At 49.3% G+C, this 26,170-nt stretch overlaps 1 protein-coding gene across 3 annotated transcripts; it reads right to left on the reverse strand.

Moving 5' to 3' along the window:
- Window positions 1-3,232: 3,232 nt before the first annotated feature.
- Window positions 3,233-20,986, reverse strand: ECHDC3 (enoyl-CoA hydratase domain containing 3). Of its 3 annotated transcripts, XR_011466429.1 has the most exons (6): window positions 20,602-20,985; window positions 15,296-15,417; window positions 13,811-13,908; window positions 10,126-10,326; window positions 4,259-6,805; window positions 3,233-4,147 (listed from the first exon to the last, which is right to left on the reverse strand). XR_011466429.1 is itself a non-coding variant. In XM_070380889.1 (5 exons), the coding sequence occupies exons 1-5, from the start codon at window positions 20,769-20,771 to the stop codon at window positions 6,494-6,496; spliced, it is 903 nt and encodes a 300-aa protein (XP_070236990.1). In that variant the 5' UTR covers window positions 20,772-20,985; the 3' UTR covers window positions 3,233-6,493. The 3 variants fall into 3 exon arrangements, 2 of the variants coding, with proteins under 2 accessions (XP_070236990.1, XP_070236991.1); XM_070380889.1 differs by having other exon boundaries at window positions 3,233-6,805; XM_070380890.1 differs by lacking the exon at window positions 13,811-13,908 and having other exon boundaries at window positions 3,233-6,805; window positions 15,312-15,417; window positions 20,602-20,986.
- Window positions 20,987-26,170: the final 5,184 nt, after the last annotated feature.

The following is a 26,170-nucleotide window of genomic DNA, read 5'->3' on the forward strand; positions in this document are numbered from 1 at the left end:
TTCTGAGACTGTTGGAATATCTTGGGTGACAGCAGCGTTTTCTGTTCTGAGGAGGGGACTCTGGGATCCACTTCAGCATAGTCAGGGGTTGGCTGGGAGGAGCAGGGATAGGGCGGGCAGCACAAGATTGGCCATAATGGCTATGAAAGCTGGGCCATGAGTACCAGGGTAGTTTATTACTCATCCTTTTGATTTTCCCCTATGTTTGAAATTGTTCATAATAATTCAAAAAATCCTTTTGGGGGTAAAAAGAATCATCCAGGCTAGGTTTATGTATCTAGTGGTAGGGAAGGTGGAGGAGGGTGGATGAAGGCTGACACCAACACTGATGAATGACAAGAGCCTCAGGTGTCCCCACTTGCCTTCCTGAAGCATTGCCGTGTGCAGACAGTGCATGTCAGGGGCAGGGTAAGCAGTCCGTTAAGGGAACCAGACGCCTTGCACCAATACCTGCTGGTTCCAGACTTTTCCAAGGCAGGACTTGTCACTCATGGTGAGATCTTGTCATCTCTGAGAAGTGAATCCTAGTGATCATTTCACCCACAAGTTCTCTGTAGTTCATTTTAAAAAGAAACAGAGAATCAGACCTGAAATATGTCTTTAAAGGGATGGGGAGCGCCACGCTGGAAGCTGGCTGGTTGTCTGAGGTCAGTGCCAGAGCCCCAGGGCGGCTGTCAGCCTAGAGGAGTGTTTAAGTGGGATTATCTGAGTTCCTTGCTACTGCAGGGATGCATGTTTTCTAAGTGGAACCTCTTCTCCTCACAGTGATCAGGCCAGTCTCTGAGTAAAATCGTGGTCACAGAGAACATCACCAGGCCCCTAATGAGAAGCTGTTGACAGAAAAATCACTCTGACATTCATCAAGACGCCAATAAATGTCAAGGGAGAGACTGGAGACACTGCAACTCATAAATTCTTTCTCCAGGGGCCTCTAGAGCAGAGTCTGGGGAGGAAACTCTTGCTCTGCCTTTCTCCTGAATGGTGCTAAGGAAAATTCCGGAAAGCTCGGAACATTTATTGGACAGGTCACCCTGACAGTCTGGAGGGGATGTCACTAGGAGGAGCACCCTAACTTTCAGTCAGAGCATCCTGTGTTGGGTACCAAGACTGGCTAGGTCTGTATCTCTTTAGTCATTTGGACCTTGTCTGTGTGATGTCACAGTTTGTAAGGTAGCTGGGTGCTGAGATCCCTCCTGACTTGAAATGCTAAAGCTTCACATCAGATCAGATCAGTCACTCAGTGGTGTCCGACTCTTTGCGACCCCATGAATCATAGCACGCCAGGCCTCCCTGTCCCTCACCAACTCCCGGAGTTCACTCAGGCTCACGTCCATCGAGTCAGTGATGCCATCCAGCCATCTCATCCTCTGTTGTCCCCTTCTCCTCCTGCCCCCAATCCCTCCCAGCATCAGAGTCTTTTCCTGTGAGTCAACTCTTCGCATGAGGTGGCCAAAGTACTGGAGTTTCAGCTTCAGCATCATTCCTTCCAAAGAAATCCCAGGGCTGATCTCCTTCAGAAGGGACTGGTTGGATCTCCTTGCAGTCCAGGGGACTCTCAAGAGTCTTCTCCAACACCACAGTTCAAAAGCATCAATTCTTCGGCACTCAGCTTTCTTCACAGTCCAACTCTCACATCCATACATGACCACAGGAAAAACCATAGCCTTGACTAGACGAACCTTTATTGGCAAAGTAATGTCTCTGCTTTTGAATATGCTATCTACGTTGGTCATAACTTTCCTTCCAAGGAGTAAGCGTCTTTTAAAGCTTCACATAGAAGGATCCATCTGCTCACGAATAAGTCAGAATTTATTTTTCCTCTTGATTCCTGTAGTACTTACCGCCTGTGGTGTTCATTTGGCAACTGGCCTGGTGGCCTCATTGTAAGATGTGTTCCTTGGCTAAATCCTGTTTCTACCTTTTTTGTGAGGGGAGGGGGTGCTCTTTACCTCTTGCCAACCAACCATACATTTTTTCTCTCTCTGTTTTATCACCAGAAATGTAAGCATTTGGAGGCTAAAACACGTGTCAGCTGTGCTTTAAAGAAAGAAAATGGACTTTTCGGAATCCCCTGGATCTGATTTCATCCAGTGTGACTCCTGAATACTAACCTACACAGAAACTCTATAAAACTTTCCTGGACATACAGAGAAAGCATGGATTTAATTCACATTCTGTTCAACTGCTTAACTTTGCAAAACTGATTTAGAAAATATGGTCTGAGAATTTTTGAGAAATTTCTTATGTCTGTATCTTGAGCTTGGATGGGGTTGGGGGGAACTGTGCCCTGGCTACATTGAACTGGACCCGGCAAATCTCATGGGAGATCTGCTCCGTGCTGGGCTGTGTCCAGGCTCCGAGAAATAAACAGCAAACAAGACTGATGTGGCCTGCAGTGTTGGAGCACAGGGGGCATGGTACACTAGACTGTGAGTTAAAATAATAATTCAGCGTGCTTCCTGCACAACAAAAGTATCTACAAAGTGATGGGATGTCGCCTTCACCTAAAAGCCTGTACAAGGAAGGGGTGGAACCCCTGGATTTCGGACTCAACCCTGCCCCCTACTGGCTGTGTGATGACATGCACGTCACCTAGTACCTTTGTGTTTCAGTTTCTTTTCTGTAGAATAAGGCTCATAAAGCCTAGTGCACAGAGATTTTGTGAGGATTTATGTATTAACATCCATAAAACGCTTCAGTGGTGCCTGGCACAGAGCAATCACTACATCAATCAAAGCACTGGTAAGCTTTAAATCACATGACACTTTGACCCATACATTCCCCCCCCACCCCCCCCCCACCCGCCCTTTCTAAATTCCTAGAAATTTCTTAAAGTGCTAAGTACCACCTCAATACAAAATTTGGTAAGGTATATATTGAAAACATAGAACATAAAAGCGAGAGACTTCTTAAATGTGTAGACAAATACCTGCAAATTGGTTTTGGGGTCAAAGCTGAGACATCATTATAAAATCAATGGGGATGTCAGGGTACATCCATGGTGGGAACATAAACCCCACAACACTGGACTCACCCAGCCCTAGTCTTCCTCCCTGCCTTGCCTGTGGCAACAGCCATCTCCCTCTCCCCCAGGGAGCCAGAGAGGGCCAGGCCATCCCACCAAGACACCCTACAGGTCCAGGATGGCCTGCCAGTTTCTCAGGGAGCCTCTGTTTGGAACCTGAAAGATACATTTGGGGCTCCAGACCATGAAAGAAAACCCTTGCATGACTGAAATTTCACAAATTTATTAATGGTAACAAGTCAACTTCAACCAACTCTGGCCTCTTGATGACTGCAAGGAAAGAATACTCATTCATTAATCAAATATTTAAAAACAATTTAAAAGCTTAGTGCAGTGGGTTTGCAGAAAGCAGAGAGGAAAGGGGGGCCCCTAGACAAAATTAGACTCCCCTGGTGGATTAGTCGGTAAAGAATCTGCCTGCAATGTAGGAGACCCAGGTTAGATCCCTGGGTTGGGAAGATCCCCTGGAGAAGGGAATGGCAATCCCCTCCAGTATTCTTCCCTGGGGAAATCTCATGGACACGGGACAGAAGAGGCTGGCATGCCATAGTCCATGGAGTTGCAAGAGTCAGACACGACTTAGTGACTAAACCACCAGCAGACAAAACTAGGGTGATAGTCAGTTTCGATAGAGCTCTGCCCCCCATGCTAGCCGGACGCCTTTAAAAGGCTCAGGTGTGGCTCCCAAGAAGGGAGGATCTGTGATGCTTCTTGTTCTCCAGGGTAATCAGGTGTTTTCACTCTTCACCACTTCCAGGGAAAAATCCATCTCCATTTGTAAAAGAGCATTTTCTTTGGGCAAAGCTACCTGTTTTCCAGTCTTGTTCCAAGTTTCCGATCCAGTGCTGCAGAATCCACAATGTCACAACCAGGAGGACAAAAGGGTCCACGCGGCATTTTTACAGAAGGGGACCTGGTGCTGAAAGAGGCCCGGTCACCCGCACCGTCACACGGCTGGTTCGTGGCAAACCTGGGACTCGAACCTGGTGTTCTTTGAGGTCAAACCTGTGCTTTCCTTGGAATTCCCTTGGTAAGCAAAGCTGTGTTGCTGCGGCTTGGCAGTTTCTGATTGGTTTCCTTTGAGTGCTTCGGTCGTCTGTCTCTCTTGGCTGGAACAGCGATCTTTTTGGGGAGAAAAGAAACACGTATGGTGTCAGGGGCAGGGGATCCACAGTCAGCTAGATGCTGGTTCGACTGTGGCCACTGCCTTCACTTCTCTGAGCCTTCACCTACCAGGGCAGCAGAGAGCTCCTTCCTAGGTTAGCCTGGCGCAGCGTATCTGGTGGGTCTCCGCACAGTCGCTGCGGGGAAATTAACGACGTATCCGCGCTGTTTCCTCAGGGGCTCAGGCCGGGCCGGAGCAGATGCCCCTTTCACTGACTTTCCAGCCCCGTCCCCTCCCGGCGTGGGGACCACTGAGCTCAGAGAAGCTCCCTGAGCAGCGGATGGTGCAGAAGGAAAGGTGAACACACGCTTTCCAAAAGCGGTCATCGTGTGTGCCAACCAGAGAGCTTTCATTCACTGTCTCAGTGGAAGGAGGCAGAGATGCAAATTAACCCCCAATTTATATCTGCCTTGGGGATGAATTATGTGACACTGATGGTTGGGTAGCAGGTTTTATTCCAGGATTATTTTCCGCTCCGACGATTATTAGGATTTATAGCGCGTCCCCCGAGGGCACTTCAGCTCGCAGGCTGGGAAGTCAGCCTGGAGGCCTGAGAATTTCCTGGTTGGAAGCTATGGTGCAGCGCGTACAGAAACTGGAAAGGCAACTTTTGGTTTTCACTGGGACGTGGGAGAAGGTTTTGCTCTCCTCACTGTGGGGTCTGAGATGGCCGCACAATGACCCCCACGGCGGGCAACCCGAAGGGGCCCCGCCGGCGGCGTTATTAGTGAGCAGATCATCACGGCCAGCCCTTCACAGCCTGGTCTGGAATATCAGCCCGTTGTTTGTCAGATTCCCAGCAAAACAACACAACTGCACTGGTGGTTTGCCAGTAGTCAAAGCCCACGTCGCCGGTGAGCTTGCAAAGTCCTCCAGCAGGGGGCGCGCTTGGTCCAGCTCTGGGTTCTGAAAGGCTGCCCGAAGGCAGGCAGGTCTGCAGGCCCGCCTCACTGCAGCCCAGGCTCCCCCACAAGGTGGGCAGGCTGGGGAGGGCACCCACGGCTTTATCAGCAGACAGAACCTGGGGCACTCACTCTACCCGGTCTCCACCACTCGTCTGCAAGCTGGAGGTGATGGTGGCCCTACTCGGTGGGGTTCTGGTGGGGACTGAATGAGGACATATCGGGGTCTGGCGTGTCCTGGTGGTGGCTCTGGTGATCTCTCTTCTTCTGAGGAACATTCTTTGTAACAAGCTTCTCCTTTCCAAGAAAACACTCTTTGTCACCTTTCTAGACTCTGGCAAGAAAAAAAAAATCCAATCTCAACAGAAACCCACTAGGAGACTGCCCTTCCAGGGCCTGCTTGCCCCACTAGCTTAGAATGAGAACCAGTTGGTGGAGCCTCAAGGTTCTGTCTTTGGTACTAATTACACTTATGGCCACTCAACTGGTAGGTTAAAAAAAAAAATCAGCCCCAGGTGTGACCAGAGGTCTAGGACATTTCTGGAGCCTAAATGGACCATCTTTGGGGAACTCAAGCACTTGAAGCTAGTCTGGATTCTTTACCGGAAGCTGAGCAGAGCTTGGGAATGCTTCTGGAGTAGGTGATTCTTCGTGGGTACGATGTGTGTTCTGTGTCCCTCCTCTTCTTCCGCAATGCTTGAATTCCCAGTCCAGGGTCCAGGTTCCCAGTGCCTGGGACCCTCGTTACAGAAGCACCAGGCACCTGAGATGTCCATTAGCACAGGCATCAAAGAAAGAGCTAACTGATTTTCTTCTCTCAAGCAGCTTAGTTTGTTTGGAAAGATAAAATGATCAGTCTCACTAAATAGGTAATCTTTCAAAGACCCCAAAGATTATCCCAAAGCCATAGGTGTGATTATTTTTTAAAAGAACCAAGAAGATTTTCAGAGTGAAGAGTATCTTATGGAGATTTGAAATGCTTCACCTGATGAAGGCAAACAGCACCACACCCACCTTGGGGATACTTTCTGGTAAGAGTCAGGCTGAAATCCTCCCTTCCTGCCTCAGTTTACCGCACCTTCTCCCCTGTGGGGCGTCCTCATCTAAGGTCCCAGGAGCATCACGGGTGGGCTTCCTCACCCAGCTGGCTCAGCTGAGGTGCGCATGGCCCTTCTGCTGACATTGGTGCCCGACTCTCCAGGTCACCCCTTCCCCGAGGAGTCGTGGCTCCTAACACAGACTGTGTGCACTGAGACCATCACCAATGCTGGGAAAGCAGATTGACAGCTACAGTCGCAAGGCAGCGGCGGTGGTTGGGGGTTGGAAGGCTGGGCATGGGGTGGTGGGGTCCTGAGCACTGCCCACTGGGCTCACGGCCCCCAGTTCCTCTGATAAGGCTGCTCAGTGTGACCAGACGGGCTTCCTCTTCTGGAGGAAGGCCTTGACCCCCTCCTGGCCATCCGGCAGGCCCAGGTTGTCCACCATGGTCTGGGAGGTGAGGTGGTAGGCAGTCCTGAGGTCCTGGGCCAGCTGCCGGTAGAAGGCAGCTTTGCCCAGTGACAGCACCGACCGGCTCAGTGAGGCCACCTTCCTCGCGATCCTCATAGTCTCCTCCTCCAACCGCTCCTCTGGCACCACCCTGCTCAGCAGCCCGTGGAGCAGGGCCTCTTGGGCAGAGATGGGCTCCCCAGTGAAGAGCATCTCTAAGGCCACCTGTGGGGAGATGGGGCTGTTACTAAGTCATCCTGCAACCTGGGCCCCACCTGCTCCTGTTCACTCTCCTGACAGCCTCGGCCCGGTTGCCTCCTCCTCAGACGCTATGTTACCCATCTTCCCTAAGGTCCTCCGTCCCCAGACTCTGGCGGGGATGGCATCTGCCAGTGCCCAGGAGAGGGGAACCCTCCTCACCTCCTTCTGGTCACATGTCACTGCAAATCAGCCCCCAGCACCATTCCTCTTTCAGGCTGCATTTTCCTTCTTTGCACTTTCATACTTACTATATAGTTTACATTTGTTTATTGTATTATCTCCTTTGTTGGCATGTTAACCTCTCTAGGTCAGAGACTTCTCTTTTTACTGCACCAGAAGAGTACCTTGTACATAGTAGACAGCTTATAGGATATTTACTGGCGAGTGGTTTTTCCCCCGGCTGTGCCAGGTCTTAGTTGCGGCATACCAGGTTTAGTTCCCTGACCAGGAATCCAATCCAGGCCCCCTGCATTGGGAGCTTGAAGTCTTAACCCCTGGACCACCAGGGAAGTCTCTTGGTGAGTGAATTAAGGAATAGACGGATAGAGGCAGACAGACAGTGCAGACAGGCGATGCTACAGTCCTTCAGAGGCCAGGTCAGAAGGGAACACAGCTTCCACTGAGACCCCCATTCCCCATACTCTGGTGATTTGCACATGGGCTGGGTAGCTGGGCTGTCACTTAACACTCTCCAGCGTGCAGGTTCTGATTAACCAGATGATTAGAACTCAGATTCCCCAGATACACAGAGCTCCTGTGGATAAACACGGGGAAGCGAGTGTTCCCGCACGGAGACATGGCTGGTCTGGGAAGCGGGAGCTCTGGTCTTTCACTGTGCTCTCAGGGCCCCTGGTACCCACTATTTGAGGGGCTGGGAGAGGCCAGCTCTGGGGGAGGGAGCAGCCGCACCAGGAAGGCTGTTTATAAGGTGCAATGAAGGTGCATGCTGAAGTCACGCCAGGGGCGGGGACACTTTGCACATGGGGGAAATGATTCACGCCCAGGTTCAGTCTGGTTGGCACACTAGAGGTCCTCGCCACGGTTGCTGGTCCGGTGGACCAAAGGCGGCAGCCACCTCACAGCTGGGCAGTTCCTTACGATGACCAGCAGAGGGCACTGGCGACACACGCCTGCTACCGCAGCCGCGTGAAAGGGGCGGAGCTTCCAGGCTGGGCCAGTGTGCAAAAGCACCGGCTAGGTTTGCAAAGGTTTTGCCATATTGCTTCCTGGCGGATGTGCACGGGGATGCGGCCCTGTCACCGGTATAGTCGGTGGCCGCTGTAACAATATGTCCCCGAGGGGTGCAGGCAAGCATCGACCAGGCAGGTGTGTCTGGGTCAGGTTTAGATTTCTATGACTCTCTGGTTTTCCTCTTAGAGGGGCCACGCCTCAGGTGAGGTTTAAGCCGCTTGGTTCGGTTCCCTTGGAATTTAAGGCCTGTTTTTGTCGCATCCCCCGCCCCCTCGCCCTTCTTTCTTCTGAAAAACGAATTTAAAAGTTGACACATATGACCAACCTGTAAGTTTCTAGGACTCAATTGCAAGCCTTGATTTTAAGAGATTTTAAGATTTTAAGCCTTGTTTTGAGAAAGAATAGAGTCTTAGCTTGGAGAAGGAAAGGGCAACCCACTCTAGTATTCTTGCCTTGAGAAGTCCCATGGACAGAGGAGCCTGGCAGGCTACAGCCCATGGGATCGGCAAAAGAGTTTGTTATGACTGAATAACTAAACAGCAGCAGATTCGTATCTGTACAGTATGGCTGATTTAAAGGTTTCAAAGGCCTCAACACAGAACCTTCCAGAATGTCAGGGGTTGAAACTGAGCAGTGGCAGGTTGGCCAAGCAGACAGTCACCACCTTTAATTTGCAAAAGGCCTGGAGATGAGATTTGACTGGCAATTATAACAATTATAAAATTGTTCATAAGCTCTGACAATATCTTTGTGATGTATTTTAATTTAAGGTCCTGGCACTGAATAGGGACTTAAGTATTTATTGAATATATAACATTTAAGGTAAATGTGTATCCTGGTGGGATCTAGACACCCCTGACTCTGAGGATACTGGAGCAAGCTGTTGTGTTCTGCGGGTCACCTTCTCTCACGTGGAGCCCATGTCCAACTGGTTTTCATGGTGTGGGTGTTTGTAGGTACCTGTGATCAGAATTTTCTAATAAACATATTTCTGTAAAAGCTAACGAGGAGGCACATGGAAGGCAAGTGCGCCCCTGAACTTGGTCCCTCGGCCTGATTTCCCTTGGGTCTCATTTCTTTTGTGCCTCAGGCTATGAGCAACTGCTGGTTTTCTTAGTTGATGCTAAAATGGATAATATATTCTAGAAAGCAGTTTAGGTTCCCCACCTGCTATGAATCTGCATGCATGCATGCTAAGTCAATTCAGTCATGTCTGATTCTGCGATCCTATGGACTGTAGCCTGACAGGATCCTCTGTCCATGGGATTCTCCAGGAAAGAATACTGGAGTGGGTTGCCATGCCCTCCTCTAGGGGATTTTTCCTGACCCAAGGATCAAACCCCCGTCTCTTACATCTCCTGCATTGGCAGGCAGATTCTTTACCACTAGTGCCACCTGGGAAGCCCTATGAATCTGACCCTCCTTTAAAAACAGATTTTCAATTGAGAATGAGGATGTGTTTTTCTAGAATGAGGAAACCACCAGTTTTTACTTGAGATGGTCAGTAAACGCTCTTACAATGTTACAGGAAGGAGGAAAGCTTTGTGAAGAAAGTGGACTTCACTCAGGTCAATGATGGCAGAACAGCTCTGGGGCACGTTCAGCACACCACGTGCAGGACGTTCCTGCAGCCACCGCAGAAGTGACACACTCAACGTATCAGCTCCTTTCAAAGCATTCTGGAGCGGGACAGATGGTCAGCAAACAGGAAGCCAGTGACACAGTGTCCTAGCCTCTTATACTGGCATATGTCACCATGCTATTACAGCTCAGATGCAGCCTTTCTGTGCAATGAAACTGTCTCAATTGCATTTCACATGAGTGCAAAAGATGTTTGCCTTTATGAAAGCAAAGCAAATCTGGAAACAACCAGCTGTACTGAGGGGCCGGCAAGAGTGAAAAACAATGACTTACAAACTGACAGCTACAGGGATAACCTCCTGACACAAGACATTAGTACATTAGCCAGCTCTGCTTTGGGCAGAATGTCCTGACTCACACTGTACTTTCAACAAGAAAGTTCTGGAACTGACCCTCACAGACACTCAAGGATCGCAGCTGGGGGAGGGGTGGGGGGTACAGGGGGTTGTCACCTTTCTCGGCACTGCTCTCCCCAAGGCCACTGCGGGGGTGGAACAGAAGACCCCTATGTTCACGCCCGGCGTGGCAAAGGAGGACTTGTCACTTGCCACGGCAATGTCACAGCTGGCAACCAGCTGACACCCAGCTGCGGTGGCCAGGCCATTCACCATGGCGATGATGGGGACTGGGTGGTTCTGGATCAGCATCATGACCTGAGGAGCAAACACACCTGCTTCACTTTCATCCAAGAGTGAGGTGGATGTCAAAGCTTGTTATTTTATGTGATTTTACTGTTCAGAGCCTTTCTCAAATCCATAAGTGTATCAGATTCTATGACCAAGGAGAATAAGTTGCATGAAATTTCGACTGTGAATCAGACTGTATGATTTGGTCTCCTTGAGATCCAGGAGGAAGGAACCAGGACTCCAAGGCTCACCAGACAAGTGACTCCCTAAGGCCATCAGACCCAAGAGTGGGGCTGTGGGGTCTGAGCAGTCTCTGTCCGACTCCAGGTCCCTAGTCTGACCCTGAGCATGACTTCAGCAAGGGTGCTGTCCCCTGGACCACTCTGCTCACAACCCCCCTAGAGAAGAGGGTTGAGTGACTGTGGGAAACAAGTAGCCCTGTTTCAACGATGGCAGCGTGGAGCTCTCATGTTAAAAGCTGGGAGGCGACTTCCTTACTGATCACTTCTCCAGTTGCCACTGTGATTCTCTCTCACTTCTACTAAGATGGGGGGAACACCCTGCTGTTATCAAAGTAAAATTCCAAAGTGCACAGAGAGGGGAGCCGGAAACTGGGTCGTGTGAGACCCCTGCCCTCAAATCTCCCGAACTTTAACTTATTTTTGCAGCTTATGAAATAATTTGGCTAATTTCTCCATCTTTTCCCTGACATGCTTAACCGATTGTGTTGCTATGGTAACTTCAGTGTCAAAATGTTTGCCCTTCAACCCTGGCTGGAGGGAGAGGAGCAGGGACTCTGGGTTGGCTTCCCAGCAGCCACTCCAGGGAAAATGACCTTCATGGGTTCCCGAGTTTTGCCTAAGGAACTCACCGTTTGTGTTCATGAACATTTGGCACTTGTCTGCTTTATTCTAAAATGACTAATTGTATATTTGGGGATATGATATCATATTCTTGACTTCAAGGGGGTCACCTTTTGAGATTCTGGTAAATGCTAATGGCCCTCCTCCAGAGGAATGCACATCTGTACCCCCATCCAAATTGCTGGTAGGTTTAGGGGGGTTGTGCCTGTAAGTGAGGGTGGGGATGGTGGGGACTATGGTAGCCAGGAGGCTGCAGAAGAGCTTCTGAGGTCTGAGGTCTGACTGCAAAGACAGAAAAGGCTGTTTCAGCTCTGAGTGTCATCTGTTGCCTGATCAACTGAGGGTATGAAAAGTCCGTTGGCTGTGACTTGGGCAGCACAGTCTGTCTCCCACCTTTCGTCTAAGAAGGCCTGAGATTTCACATGAGCTGGTGAGTGATACTTAGGCAATCCAGTAGATCACTAACATTAAAAATATCCTACCCTGACCAAGTGTTTCTTCTCCTTCTCAATTTGCCCCATTCTTGATGTGTAAGTAATTAACCCTCGTGAGGCACCTGTGTTGTGACAAATCTACTATAAAAATCAGATGCGGAGCCAGTCCACAGATCTTCCTTCCTTTCTACCATCCCCTCTTCTCGTGCATGCTTATTTGCTCAGTCATGTCTAACTCTTTGCGACCCTATGGACTGCAGCCCACCAGGCTTCTCTGTCCATGGGGATTCTCCAGGCAAGAGTACTGGAGTGGGTTGCCATGCCCTCCTCCAGGGGATCTTCCCAACCCAGGGATCAAACCCAGGACTTCCACATTGCAGGTGGATTCTTTACCGTCTGAGCTACCAGGGAAGCCCTCACCTCTTCTCATGCAGGAACAAAAAGGAAGTATTGGCCTCATTCTGCTCCAATGTGCCTGCTGGTTACACTTGCAAACTGAAATCTTGCACAAGTTCATGGTGCTCAGACTTATCGGGATGATTTGATTTTCTTAGACAAAGTCTTAAAGAAGTCAATACAACTTCTCTTTTGCTATGTCAGGACAAGGTCCTGTCTGTCTTTTTCAGCAATCTGGCGGCATCCATATGGTAGAAGCCCAAGAAACCTCGCCTTTGTCCCCTGAAGAAGCTCGGCTCCCCTGTGGCCCTTTGCTGACTGTTTAAGTTCTCAGTTCATTAAGGTATCACAGCAAAGTAACAAAAGCAGGCCATTTAGGGGAAGATGGAAGGGCTCTGCTGGTTCTCTTTGCTGATTTTCTATTTGGTGAAACATATCAGTAGGAAAATAACTTTTAAAAGCACCGAGTCCTAGCAAACAAACAGCAGAATGTCCCATAAACATTATTAATGTGAAACGAAAGACCAAGTCTTGGCTCTGACTTGCTTCCATCTCTATGAAGTCAAGTCAATCACTTTTCAGGTTTGTCCCTCCACAAAATGAAAACTATGATCTCCTTGGGGGTTTCTGGAAGGGCAAGGAAAATAAGAACGTATCCCAATCACCTTCCCCTTCCCCTCTCTGATGTTCACTTCTGTCTGGTCTACATTGAAGGTCTCCTCAAGTATTTGTTGCATCATTAATGACCAAAGAAATGAATGAGTAAGTCAATGTATGAAGGAGAAATTAGGTGAAGTAATCCTAGGGTTCAGGTTATGAAACTGCTTTATACATCTTTCTCAAGTCGATTTTCAGTTTTCAGGTCGGCTGGAAATTCTCTTTTCCTTCTGTTTCCCTCAGTACCTTGCGAGTAAGCATACAGCAGGCGCTCAGGAGATGCTCACTAAATGGACAGTGTGTTACTTGAGGTGGATTCTATATTTTTGATTATCCGGTTGATCTGATACATGTATAAGTCATCCCCGATTTTGTTCTTCCTCCTATAGGTTGTTGATGTTGTTTAGTCACTAAGTTGTGTCTGATTCTTTGCAACCCCCTGGACTGTAGCTTGTGAGGCTGCTCTATCCATGGGATTTTCCAGGCAAGAATACTGGAATGGGTTCCCATTTCCTTCTCCAGGGCATCTTCCCCACCCAGGGTTTGAACCAGTGTCTCTTGCATCGGCAGGCAGAATCTTTACCACTGAGCCACCAAGGAACCCGCTTCCTCCTCTATATCTGTTGTCAATTTCCCTTCTTAATGTGGTTAAAGAGACAGAAAAAGGGAGAAGAGGAAAAATGAAGAGGTTAATTTTCCTACTTGGGAGGCAGTGATTATAAAAGTTAGTTGAAAGAAGGGTTTGGAAATCATTTTTAAAATCATTATTGTTATGAATGCTCTCTTTTCTGTTGACAGAGTTGTTTTAGTTTAAAACTTTAAAGATTTTAATAATCTTAGGTCCTTCTTTTCTAAAAAGGTAGAGTCCCACTCTCTATTTCTTACTTAAGACGTGGGTACCAAGATGTACCCCGTAAGGCAGGGATGGCAACTCTTAGTGGCAGCATTGCATGATCAAATGCCAACCACAGTCACTTCTGAAAAGTTGAAACCAAATATTTGCTTGGATGAAGGGTTCACCAGTGACCACAGGGGTTTCAGTAGTTCTACAGTGGTGACATATCATAGCTTAAATACTTATCTGTAAAATAGAAGCCTAATTCAATATTTAATACAGTTATCACTCTCAGGCTTGCAATGTTGACCATCACCCTGGCTTACCTCAGAACAAGTTTGAAATACTTCTGCATGATAGTCTGGGCCTTGTTCATCCGTCAGTTCCTTTAAATCATGTCCAGAAGAAAATACAGGCCCTTCAGCTGCAACATTTCCAGTTGAGAAAAGAAAATACAAAGATGTCCAGCTAGAGCTGGACAGTAACTTACCTGTCTACTGAATAACTTCAGGGAGTGATCGAATTGATGCTCTGGACACTTAGAGAAAGTTGTTTCTTTTCTTTTTTATATTTCTTTCACTATGGAAACAGCTTTAGAGAAAGTTAATGGCCTGATTTTGATAAGAATAATTCAAGTTAGCTGGAAGAGCTATAGCCAGTATTTTATGATGACAGCACAGGGTGAGGCTCTAAAAAGGTCCCTGGTGGAGACCTGTGAAAATGTGCATTATGTAAAGGAGAAGGCTTGGTAACCAACTGAGCTCAGCAACCAGCCATCTTCAGAGTTGTCCCTTTGGTCTCAGCTTTGTTTTTTGAGACTTGGCCTGTCCTGAGTGTATCAACTCATGCAGGGCCACGGAAATCCACCAGAGCCTTTGGCAGCATCCCTGTCCATCAGTCTGCCCCAAAGGCTGGAATCAGGAAGGTCGGGGCGTGAAGAGAATCCCTTTATTTTATAAACTAGGGGCCTGAGGAGGTGGTTTAATTGTCATTGTCATTAACAACAACATCAAAATGTGATCCCATGATGAGCTGGGAACATTTTACATTTCCTCTGATCATGGCAGTCGTGACAGGAAGTGCTGTTCCCTTTAAGCAAGCCAAAGAACAGTGTCGTTTGGAAGTGAGCTGCCTTCGACGTATCTGGGTTACAGCAGTCAGAGGACTGCTGATCTCTACCAGCTGTATTTCTTTTTTCTTCACCACATAAAACAGTTGAAAATGTATATTCAACTACTGATAGAAGGTCACATTCTCCAGAAACACTGATCCTTAATTAAAGAAATACAAAAGCATTACAGAGCAGTTTCCATATTACTTGTCTGTGGCTGCTTTAAAATACTGATGTTGCTCTTATTTATACCACCACCATCATCACCAGCTCATCTGCTAAAAATTCTTACTGGAAAAAAGAGCCAGGAAAGAACTGGGCAAAATCTGGCAGGCATTCTGGCACCACTGAAGAAGGCTGCACAGCTCAGCTGAGAGCCCGGTAAGAGTCGGAAGACAAACCCATCATATGTCCTAACAGCCTGGTCCTAGCCGACCAGGCACTCTACCAAAAGGATTGGCAATTAAACCCATCGCATAGGGCCCACGAGGACATCAGATCTCAGCATAGCCTCATGTGGCAATGTTCAGTATCCACCAAAAATGGAAACATATACTTTTACTGCACAGTAATGTTTGCTATAATTTCCACAGCAGATAGTGTCAGTACAACTTTAGGATAATGCCCTAGTTAACTAAAGAAATTTGAGACACCTCTTCTGGGTTCTGCAGAATGCTGAGGATGGACATTTCATCAATACCTGAAATGATAATGACCTTCAGATCCTGGCTTTCAGCTTCATGAAGGATGTCGCTCTGGAGAGATTTCAGCATGGCCAATGACAGCGCATTTCTTCTCTTTGGATCACTCAAGACGATGTTCCTGCAAAGAACATTTTATAATTACTGGGTTGTGTCCCAGTCAAAACAATTGCTGCTGAGGACCCCTGCTGCAATTTGGGAGCTGTTTTTTTTTTTTTAACTTTGTACTATGTATTGAGGTGTAGCCAGTTAACAAAGTTGTGACAGTTTCAGGTGAACAGGGAAAGGACTCAGCCATACACACATATGTATCCATTCTCCCCCAACCCCTCCCTTCCAGGCTGCCTCTTAACACTGAGCAGAGTTTCATGTGCTATACAGAAGGCCCTTGCTGGTTATCCATTTTAAATATAGCAGTGTGTACATGCTCATCCCAAATTCCCTAACTATCCCTTCCTTCTAACAACCGTAAGTTCATTTTCTAAGTCTGTGAGGCTCTTTCTGTTTTGTAATTAAGTTCTTTTGTATCATTTCCTTTTAAATTCCACATATAAGGGATGTCATATGATATTTCTCCTTCTCTGATTTACATCACTCAGCATGACACTTTCTAGGTCTCTCCATGTTGCTGCAAATGGCAGTATTTCATTCTTTTTAATGGCTGAGTAATATTCCATTATATATATGTATGTATGTATGTATGTATATGCCCCGCATCTTCTTTACCATTCTTCTGTTGATGGACACTTAGGTTGCTTCCGTATCTTGGCTATTGTAAACAGTGCTGCAATGAACACTGGAGTGAGTGTAACCTTTCAAATCATGTTTTTCTCCGATATATGCCCAGGAGTGGGATTGCAGGTCATATGGTAGTTCTATTTTTAGTTTTTTAAGGAACCTCTGTACTGTTCTTATAGTGACTGCACCAATTTACATTCCTACCAGCAATGTAGGAGGGGTTGGGGACCTATTTTTAAAACCCTGGAAAAGAGAGCTGTGGGCACTCAGAGGCCATTGAGAGGGTTTTTCAAGTCTCTGGAGTGACAGCTCAGTCAAAACAAGGGGACTACCTGAAATGTGGGGGCTTTCCTCCCTTTGCTCTCGAGTTGTTTCCCTTTTTTTCCCAAGTCTGTCTCAGAACTATTACTGCCACCTCCACAGAAAGGGCAAGGCATAGGAGTTCCAGCATAATCACCACCCAGGCTGAGTGGCTGCATGGAGGCCGACACGCCTGCTTCTTTCCATTGTTCTTCAGAAAGAATAGGCAGAAAAGGAGCCAGGAATGAAAATACGCCCCCAAATCGCCTCCCACCCACACCATGGAAGAGGCAGCCGAGGTGCAGACGCCAGCCGGCACGTGCGTCTCCCTACCTTTCCTGTAGTGACACTGTGTAAGCCAGCAAAATATTCCTGCTGTCTGAGAAGGGGGTGCTATGTGCAGAACTGTTGCAGCAAGAGGGTCTCCCGGCCATGTTGTCCCTGAAAAACCAGTGTTCAAAGGCTTGCTTGCTGTTTTATGGTACTCCATGAGCTGGTGGTAATAACCTGGCTTGTCACCTTGCTGCCTGCACGCAGAATGTCTTGTTTTTGCTCTTCTAAGGGACAGTCACAAGCTAGACACCAGGTGGTGGTCGTGTCTTCTGGTTCCCAGCCGGCCCCGGCTGTGCTTTTTCTGCCTTCCTCACTCTGCACCTGGTATTTCCACTGCTGTGTCACCTGGCATCTTCCTTAAATAGCCTCTGTGCCTCTGCTTTCTGGGAAACCCATTGATGACTGAATTTATTTTGGAGCATTAAGAGTAACCATTTTCTCTGGAATGCCACATTGGTTTTGCTGCTGTCTTTAGGTGGTTGTGATAGTCATCATTTGGTTTCTCATACTCTCTCCTAAGCACAAAAATGACTCACAGCTGATATGCTGACAGCCCCAGAAACCTATATTCTGGCGGCGGTGGAGAGAGACTGCTGATAAACCTTCCAGTAAAATAATTAGTGTGCTCCCTGTGACAAACCTAAAAAGCTGCCCTCCCATCAGTGACATAGGCTTAAATGAAATCCTAAGGCCTTGGGCAAAATTGTGTACAAAGACGCCAGCCCTCAGATGCCCTTGGTGTTGTGTGTCCCGTTAATCCTTTGGCCTGAGCGTCACACACCCTGTCAGAGTGCTCTGAGTTGCGAGTTTGCTCTTCAGCCCCATATCACCAGCCTTCTGTTCCTGCCATTCCACTAAGGCTGTTGCCACTGAGAATCCCGATTGCCAGAACTAAACCCAACTAATCCCACCTGCCTTCTGGAAGCACGTTCCTCCTCTCTCGTTTTTTTGGTGCTTCTCCGGCCACTCCTTCCTGACTTTGGGGATGGGCTCCTCGCCCTCTGCTCACCTCTAGATGCCACGATCCTCAGGGTTCTCTCTTCTTGTTCCCTACACTCCTCCCAGGCAGCTGCCCTGTGGCCTTGGCATCAGCTACACCTCTGTGCTGACCACGCCCAATCTTTGCCTCAGTTCAAACCTCTGAGCTCCAGACCCACAAGTTCACTAGCATGGCTTCTGGACTCTCCCGCCAAGGTGCCCCTTAAGCCTCCTTTTCCCAGTGACCAAACAGACCCTCTATCTTTGCTTATCTCAGAAAGCCATCCTGGATTGCTATTCAATGGGTTATTGAGACCCGATTGCTCCATTCTATGTCAAAGGTCATGAAACCCAGTGGATAACACCTCCTGAGAATCTCACTGGTCTGAATTCCCCAGCGGCTACCTTGTCTTGCACCGGAGCTTTAACACCACCCCTTTTGAAAGGGGATCTCTTTAAGAGTAAGGTCACCACCAGGGCAGGTGATAAAAATGTAATCTTTCCATTTACGAGGCAAGAGATGGTCCCTGTAGATGCTTCAGTGAGCTGCCTGGAGTCTATCCCGTTGCCATAAACCACTCACAGGTCTGTGGGGCAAGACGCTGCCAGGCTCCCATGCGGAGGAGACACTCAACATGAATCTGTTGATTGAATTCATGACCAAAAAGAGCACTTCTATTTTGCAAGGCCAGTTCCACCAATTGCCGTGGATTTTCACCTCGTCTAGTTTCCTGGCTTCTCTTTTAAACCCAAGTGGCGAGCACCCTGGAATGGCTCAGCAAGAGTGGAGGCAGCTTTGGAGGCAGATGGGCCTTTCTCTGTCAGCCCTCCTGCCTCCTAGCTGTGTGGCCTCCAGCAGGCTGTCCTCTGAACTCATTTCCTCAGTCAAGCGGGGATGACGTCATCTATAACACCTGGTGGCTGTAGGGAGGGTTGCGGGTGAGGAGTGTGCAGCACCACACTCAGCACTGGCCCTCACAGGAGGCAGCACAGGGGCAGCTGTTGAAAGGGACACTTCAGTGAGTTGCTGCAGCTCACCCCTTAGCACCTGACATTGTTCTGCTTTAGTGCTGGCTTGCCTTCCTTCCTATTAAACCATTCCTGACATCCTCCTTTCTTATTTATGTTTATTTTACCTCTGGAGAACCAGGGAGCCTCCCCAGTGATTCAGTGGTAAAAAAAACCACCTGCAGTGCAGAAGACATTGGAGATGTGGGTTTGCTCCCTGGGTTGGCAAGATCCTGTGGAGGAGGAAATGGCAACCTACTCTGGCATTCTTGCCCGGAGAATCCCAGGGACAGAGGAGCCTGATGGCCTACAGCCCATGGGGTCACAGAGTCGGACACGACTGAGGGACTGAAAACACACACACCCACTGGAGAATCAAAAACATCTTCTGTCATCTGGCTGCCATGCCAAATGGGCCAGATTTGAAGAAACAGTTTTTTAAGGGCCCTACTTTGCCCTTAAAAATGGGCAAGTAGGGCTCCTGCCCTGGCCCTGCACTTTGGAGAACTCTGCTCCGACAGGCCCCCTTCCAGCGGTACCCCTCTTGGCAAGCAAGGAGTCCAGTGGGATGTTGAGATGTGTGCACCTGGAAATCCCCACACCCTTCCACACCCCACTGCAGTCACCTGAAACCCTGGAATTCCATGGCTCTGCAGGGGGCACCCTAAGGCCTACGGGGTGGTTGTGAGCAGCTGAGTGTAGGGGGTGAAGGAGTAGATACTGTGGGCATGCTGCACAGGATGTCTGGGACCTGTGTGCCAAGACCCCAGCAGAGCATCAGGACGGAGTGGGGGAGAGGTGAGGGGTGCCAGGGCAGGGTGGGAAGAACAGAACAAAGCTACAGGCCAAGAGTGCTCTCCACTGCTTTGGGGGAGCTCCTTGGAGCCTGAGGACTCAAAGAGCCTTCCAAATCTTGGGCTTCCCTGCTGGCTCAGCTGGTAAAGAAACCTTGCCTAATGCAGGGGATGTGGGTTCGATCCCTGGATAGGGAAGATCCCCTGGAGAAGTAAGTGGCAACCCACTCCAGTATTCTTGCCTGGAAAATTCTATGGACAAAGAGCCTGCTGGGCTACAGTCCATGGGGTGGCAAAAAATCAGACACATCTGAGCACTGAGCACTCGCACACACCAGATTTTAGGACTGCCTACTTGTCAGGAGAGAAGGAAATATATTGGCCTATCTTGCAGTTTGCTTAATTTGTAAGGTCTAAATACTCAAGACATGTCAGGTAGGCCTCCCTCGGCACTCTTGCTTGGGCCAGGCAAACGTCAAGGTGAGGCCTGGATGGAGCTGAAGGCCTTCTGCCCTTACCACTCCACCGTCCAGTTTCAAGTGTGTGCCCAGGTCTGTTTTTGTAAAAGGGGTTTAGGCTTGTTGAGCCAAAGGGCAGAGCTCAGTGCAGTGTGTCCTTCGTCCTATTTATTTACCGCCCCCACGTGGGCACTTCTGGCTGCAGGCCGAGGAGCAGCTCCGCTAAGCCTGACGGCGCCTTGGAGCCGCGTCAAGTTTGTGAGGCCCAGAGCCCTCTATGAAGGGCTTTCTCAAAGGCACAGAAGCGGAGGAGCCTCCCACAAGGCTGCCCACGCTGAGTCCAAGTGCGAGGTCGACTCGCTCTGGGGTTTAGGGGCAGTGCTGGCACCGTCGCAGGCAGCCCCACTTAAATCCTCGGTGTGAATCCTGCAGGGTCCCAGAGGCCACTGAGCCCAGGCAAGGGACCTCTGTAAACGCCGCATCCGCGGATTCTTTCACGTCGGACACTCCGCCGAACAGATGGACTGCGATAGATAAACTGGACTCTGCGGCGGGCGGAGCTGACCACCGACGGAGCCGCTCTGGACTCTGCGTGGGGTGGCACGGTTGGCAGCCAGCCTCCTGCGCCCCTCTCTCTTCCTGGGTCCCGCTGGCCACCCCCCGGGGAACAGCCCCGCACCCAGGCGGGCCGCTGACCTGATGCCGTCCCGTTGCCGCGCGATGGTGGGTCGCGGCCCTGGCTCCGGCCGCCCGATCCCGGCCGGCCCCCCGCTGCAGAAGCCAGTGGTGAGCGGAGCCCACGGACCGCGCCGGAGCCACCCCGACCCCTTCGCTCCCAAGGCCCGCAGGCCCGCGGCCGCGGCCATGGCGGCTAGAGACGCGCCGGAGTCGGACGCCGCTGAGATCGACGCCGGGGTCCGCGGGCTCTGGGCGCTCCGATGGGCGTGGGTGCCGGCCGGGCCGCTGCGCTCCGATCGCTCCAGGCCGCGGGCAAAACTGGATCGGGGACCCGGGGCCCAAGCTGGGACCCGACTCTTCTCCCCAGGCCTTTCCCCTCCGCCCCGCCCCTCCCCGTCCCGCGCGGGGGCCGCGAGTCCTTCCGCTGCGCCCCGAGGCTCCGCCCCCGTAACACTGCCTCTGGCGCCGCGTCCGCCCTTGCCCCGCCCCTTGCCTTTGGCGCCCCTCCCTCGAAATCCCTACCTCGCCTCTGACCCCGCCCCTCGTGTCGCCCCGCCCCCGAGGCCGGGGCGCCCTGTCCCCGGAGGACTTGAAGGGTCGGACCTGGGGTGAACAACTCAAAACCTGCAGGCGTGCTCTGTGGTTTGTTTGCCTTAGCAAGGCCAGATGAAGGGGTTTAAAGGAGGCGAGGCGTGGGTTGGCTTGTTCCCTTTTGCTACAACACCAAGAACATGGTGGTTTGCCTAGATCAGAAGAAAAATGAGAGCCATCAGGGAGCGAATGATGTGAGCTACCGGACACTGCTTTTTTTTTTTTTTTTTAACAAATTGCTTCATCCTACTCATCCTATCCCAGGCCTTGCAGATGGTCCCAGGTCACTACAGGACCTGTGTCCCACTCAGGCACTGGCTTTTGAATGCTCTGTGTCTTCTCTTATCGAGAACCTGTGGGATCTAATTTGTATCTTGCGTTTTTTCAGTGCACCAAGGAGGGTGCATTTCAATGCTTCTAGGCCTTTGGCTAACATCACGAGTAGTATCGGGGCTTCCCAGGTGACACAGGGGTAAAGAATCCGCCTGCCAATGCAGGAGATGCAGTAGACGTGGGTTGGATCCCTGAGTTGGGAGGATCCCCTGGAAGAGGGCCGGCAACCCACTCCAGTATTTTTGCCTGGAGAATCCCATGGACAGAGCAGCCTGGCAGGCTACAGTCCACAGGGTCGCAAAGAGTTGGACAGAACTGAGCGAGGGAGCACACACACAAGGAAGGAGAGGGAGCCACCTCTCCTGGAGCCACCAGGCTCCAGGTGGCTGGCATCAGACAGCAGTCCTGTGGCTGAAAGCTCAGGTGTGATAAGAGTCCCGGTGTCACTATGGTTTTTCAAGTGGTCATGTATGGATGTGAGAGTTGGACTATAGGGAAAGCTGAGTGCCGAAGAATTGATGCTTTTGAACTGTGGTGTTGGAGAAGACTCTTGAGAGTCCCTTGGACTGCAAGGAGATCCAACCAGTCCATTCTAAAGGAGATCAGTCCTGGGTGTTCTTTGGAAAGAATGATGCTAAAGCTGAAACTCCAGTACTTTGGCCACCTCATGCGAAGAGTTGACTCATTGGAAAAGACTCTGATGCTGGGAGGGATTGGGGGCAAGATGAGAAGGGGACGACAGAGGATGAGATGGCTGGATGGCATCACTGACTCGATGGACGTGAGTCTGAATGAACTCCGGGAGTTGGTGATGGACAGGGAGGCCTGGCGTGCTGCGATTCATGGTGTCGCAAAGAGTCGGACACGACTGAGCAACTGAACTGAACTGAACTGAACTGTATTCATTGAATTCACAGATTCTGGAGATTTGCGTGACCCTTGGAAGGGAAGGTCTGGCCCTCAAGGCTCCCCCCTAGTCTGTAGGATGACCCCTCCCCTTACTCACCCCCCCCCCCCCCCCGCAGCAACACACACATAAGGAGCTTTCACACTGAAATTCTGCAAGGATCACAATTATACAAAGGCATCCTCAAGCAGGGCCACTGAGCTTGCACAGAGACAGGCTGGATTCCTTTGAGTGAGGCTCCTTTTAATTCTCAGCTTCATGATTGCTCAGAACGCTTCTGTACAGAATAATATTTTGAAATATCAATTGAGATCTCTACTAACAGCACCCTCACCCCATTTCTTTGGTCCTTGTTCCATTCAGGTAGAACTCAGAGACTCACAAGGGCAATTCTTGGCTTTTGATTTGTAAAAGCCTAGCCCTTGGAAGTCGGAAAGAACAGGCATGATATTGATTGATTTGGGAGGCCACTGATGAATCAAAACAAGTCTCCAATTTGAGACCAGATTAAGATCCCCTGGGTTTGAGGGCAAGGATAGGACAAGTAGGACCTAGGAAAAACCGGAAGATGGTAACTGGCTTTATGTGGGATCTTGAAAACGGGGTACACAGAAGCCTCCTGGAGGAGAAGTGGGAAAAAGACTTTGAGAACTGTAAAAAAAAAAAAGAAAGAAAAATTGTTTAAACATAGTAAGTCAACTGTACTTCAATAAAATATATATATTAAGAAAAAAAATTTACTAACAGTCGCTCTATACAAAGCCCTGATTCTGGGCCAGTGCATTCACTTGGTCCTTTACCTATGACACCTCAAGATCACTTATGAGACAGGTACCATTAACCTAGTTTAGAGGTTTTGTAGCCCTGCTCGAAATCAGCAGAGCAGTCACAAAGTTGGGACTGGGAGCTGGAGGTCACCTGAAGGATGGGCTGTGAGGGAGGTCTCCATGCTCATCTAAATTCCTGTGCCTGCTCTCCCATCTCTTTCATGTCTCCTTCCTCCCCTCATGTCTTTTGGAGCCTCTAGCCCTGGTTTTCGACTAAGCAGGAGCAGCAGCCGCAGCCCTGGTTTTTGGGAAGTGGCGCTGGATAGCCATTGTGTTATTCATGCAGGAGTCAATAACACTTGCTGAAACGCTTGTCCATCCTTAAGCAGTGCAAGAATCTTTTCTGTCAGGCTGTTTCTCCGGGCCTCCTCTGCCTCTCATTAATTTTAGTAGGGGCTGCTTGTCTTTCTTCTCTCTTGTTCAGTGCCCTTCTAATCTATTTTTCCGCCCGGGCCTTCTCCCTGACACAATTTGATTTCCAGGCTGCTAGCGGGCTTCTTTCTGGCTTTGATTTATGTGCGCCGTGCCTGTGCTACATGTCTTTGCCGAACGGATGTGTCTTCGCTACCTTTTTACAGTCCCTTTAAAGACCCACCGATGCTTGGCAGAACGTCGTAGAAATAATACAGAATAAAAGACAGTTCTGGGGAGCCTGGTGTCTCTGGCTTGATGTTGGAATGAGGGAAGATTTAGAACTCCTCAGGGTACAGGGAAAGAAAAGTGAAGGGCAGATTTTCAGCTGCCTAAGGAGCAGTTTTTGAACTTCTTTTTTTATTGATTTCGGGCCCTTCGAAGATAGGCATGAACTGACGGGGTTCAGAGTACAATGTGAAAGATCTGGGGCTTAGTTTCAGCGGAGATTCCTCTGGCACCTGACTGATCCCCTGCTCTAGCTTTTCTCCCTCATTCTCCCCCAATTTGTCCATCCTCCCCACCCCCAAAAAAGTCATGGGAGGATCAAGCACCCTCAAACCAGACACATTTCAGACGTTCATCATTTCACACAGCTGCAGATGGTTTTCAGTGCCCCAGTTTTATTTTATATTTTATTTATAATCCACCAGTCATTATCCAAATGCCTTTTTGCAAACCTAAAACTTCTTCATAGAGATCCATGCCCCAAGCTGGGTGAAAATTAATTTAGAAACGAAGTGGGGTGGGGAGAATGGATGAAATGAGCTTCCTTTATCCCCATTTAATTTAGTACAAATTCTTGAGTTTGCTCTGATGCTTTAACCCAATGAACTCAGTAACTGCAGGTAAAAGTTATGGAAAAGTGGTACAAACAGACGAAGAGGGTGTATGGATGATGTTTTGAGTGAGCTTGCCAAGTTAAAGGGTTCTATTGGTCGACTTGATAGAGATCTTTCGGATGGCTAAGATTCACTTAGGAGGGGCACGTTGAATGTTTGCTCCCTTGAATGGTGCAACAGAAAGAGACATGCAGCTCAACACTGTTCCGGTCCCTGAACAGAGCATTGCAGGGGCAGGAACCATCGGTTCCTGGCTTTCCCACCTTCTGCAACTGCGTCACACCTCCCAATAATTAGTCCTGCAACAGCAGAGGAGGTTAAGAGGAGTAGGTACTTTAAAAAGAAAGAAAGAGCAGTGGATATCGTGGCACGGAACAGGTTAACCTTCGGTCAGATGGAACATTCCACCGTGCAGAGTGGTCTACTGCCGGAAGATCCCAGATCCCCTCAGCTGCTGCTGCTGCTGCTAAGTCGCTTCAGTCGTGTCCGACTCTGTGCAACCCCATAGACAGCAGCCCACCAGGCTACCCCGTCCCTGGGATTCTCCAGGCAAGAGTACTGGAGTGGGGTGCCATTGCCTTCTCCGGATCGCCTCAGCAGCAGTGGTTTAATCAGGTATTTAAGGGGCGGGAGAATGGAGGCAGGTTTGCTTGACTGGAAGTAGAGCATCTCACTGAGCCCCTCTATTTCTCCGCCTACTAAATGGTGATAATAGCGCCACCTACCTCACAAGTGGGTGAATACATGTGAAAAACTTAGACCCCTGTCTGGCATCTGGATAGTGCCCTGTACCTGTTTGCTGTCGCCACCTTCCATGATACACATGTAATGTATGCGTGTACATATATGTGTGATATGAGATCGCACAACTCAATGCTTAGCTATTTATTTTCAACAAAAATTTACTGAGGTAAAAGGCCAAGGTTATAAGGATATAAACCAAAAAGATTCTAGTTCAGTTGTCCACATGCTCATAAATTAGGGGGCCATGAACCTAGAGACAATAATTTGCGTATGATAATAGTACAGATTTAAGTGGATACTTATGCAAATATGCGGAGAAGGCAATGGTGCCCCACTCCAGTACTCTTGCCTGGAAAATCCCATGGATGGAGGAGCCAGGTAGGCTGCAGTCCATGGGGTCGCGAAGAGTCGGGCACCACTGAGCGACTTCCTTTTCACTTTTCACTTTCATGCATTGGAGAAGGAAATGGCAACCCACTCCAGTGTTCTTGCCTGGAGAGTCCCAGGGACGGGGGAGCCTGGTGGGCTGCCGTCTATGGGGTCACACAGAGTCGGACACGACTGAAGCGACTTAGCAGCAGCAGTATGCAAATATGAGGGAGCCTATAGAAAGATCTACATTTGAGAGGTTGTTAAGGAGGGTTTCCTGGAAAAGGGAGCATATGAACTAAGCCTTAAAGATGAAGAATGAAAGCCCCAAAGAAGAGAAGTGGCTATGAAGCCACATGATTGAATAGCAGAAAATGCAGAAAGAAAACACTAGAATTGCAGAGCTTACAAAAGGTGTGGGAGGGCCAGCAGGTATAGCTGATTCCTCTGGGGTTTTTGCAGGGAGATTGGGTCCTTACAGAGTAAAAATATCAAGAGGATGGATGTGAGCCAGCCCCCCATTTGGCAGCCTTCTGAGTCTGCGTCCGTCTGTCTGGTAAGCC

The sequence above is a fragment of the Bos mutus genome, chromosome 13 (genome assembly GCF_027580195.1).
Source record: "Bos mutus isolate GX-2022 chromosome 13, NWIPB_WYAK_1.1, whole genome shotgun sequence".
NCBI lineage: Eukaryota > Metazoa > Chordata > Mammalia > Artiodactyla > Bovidae > Bos > Bos mutus.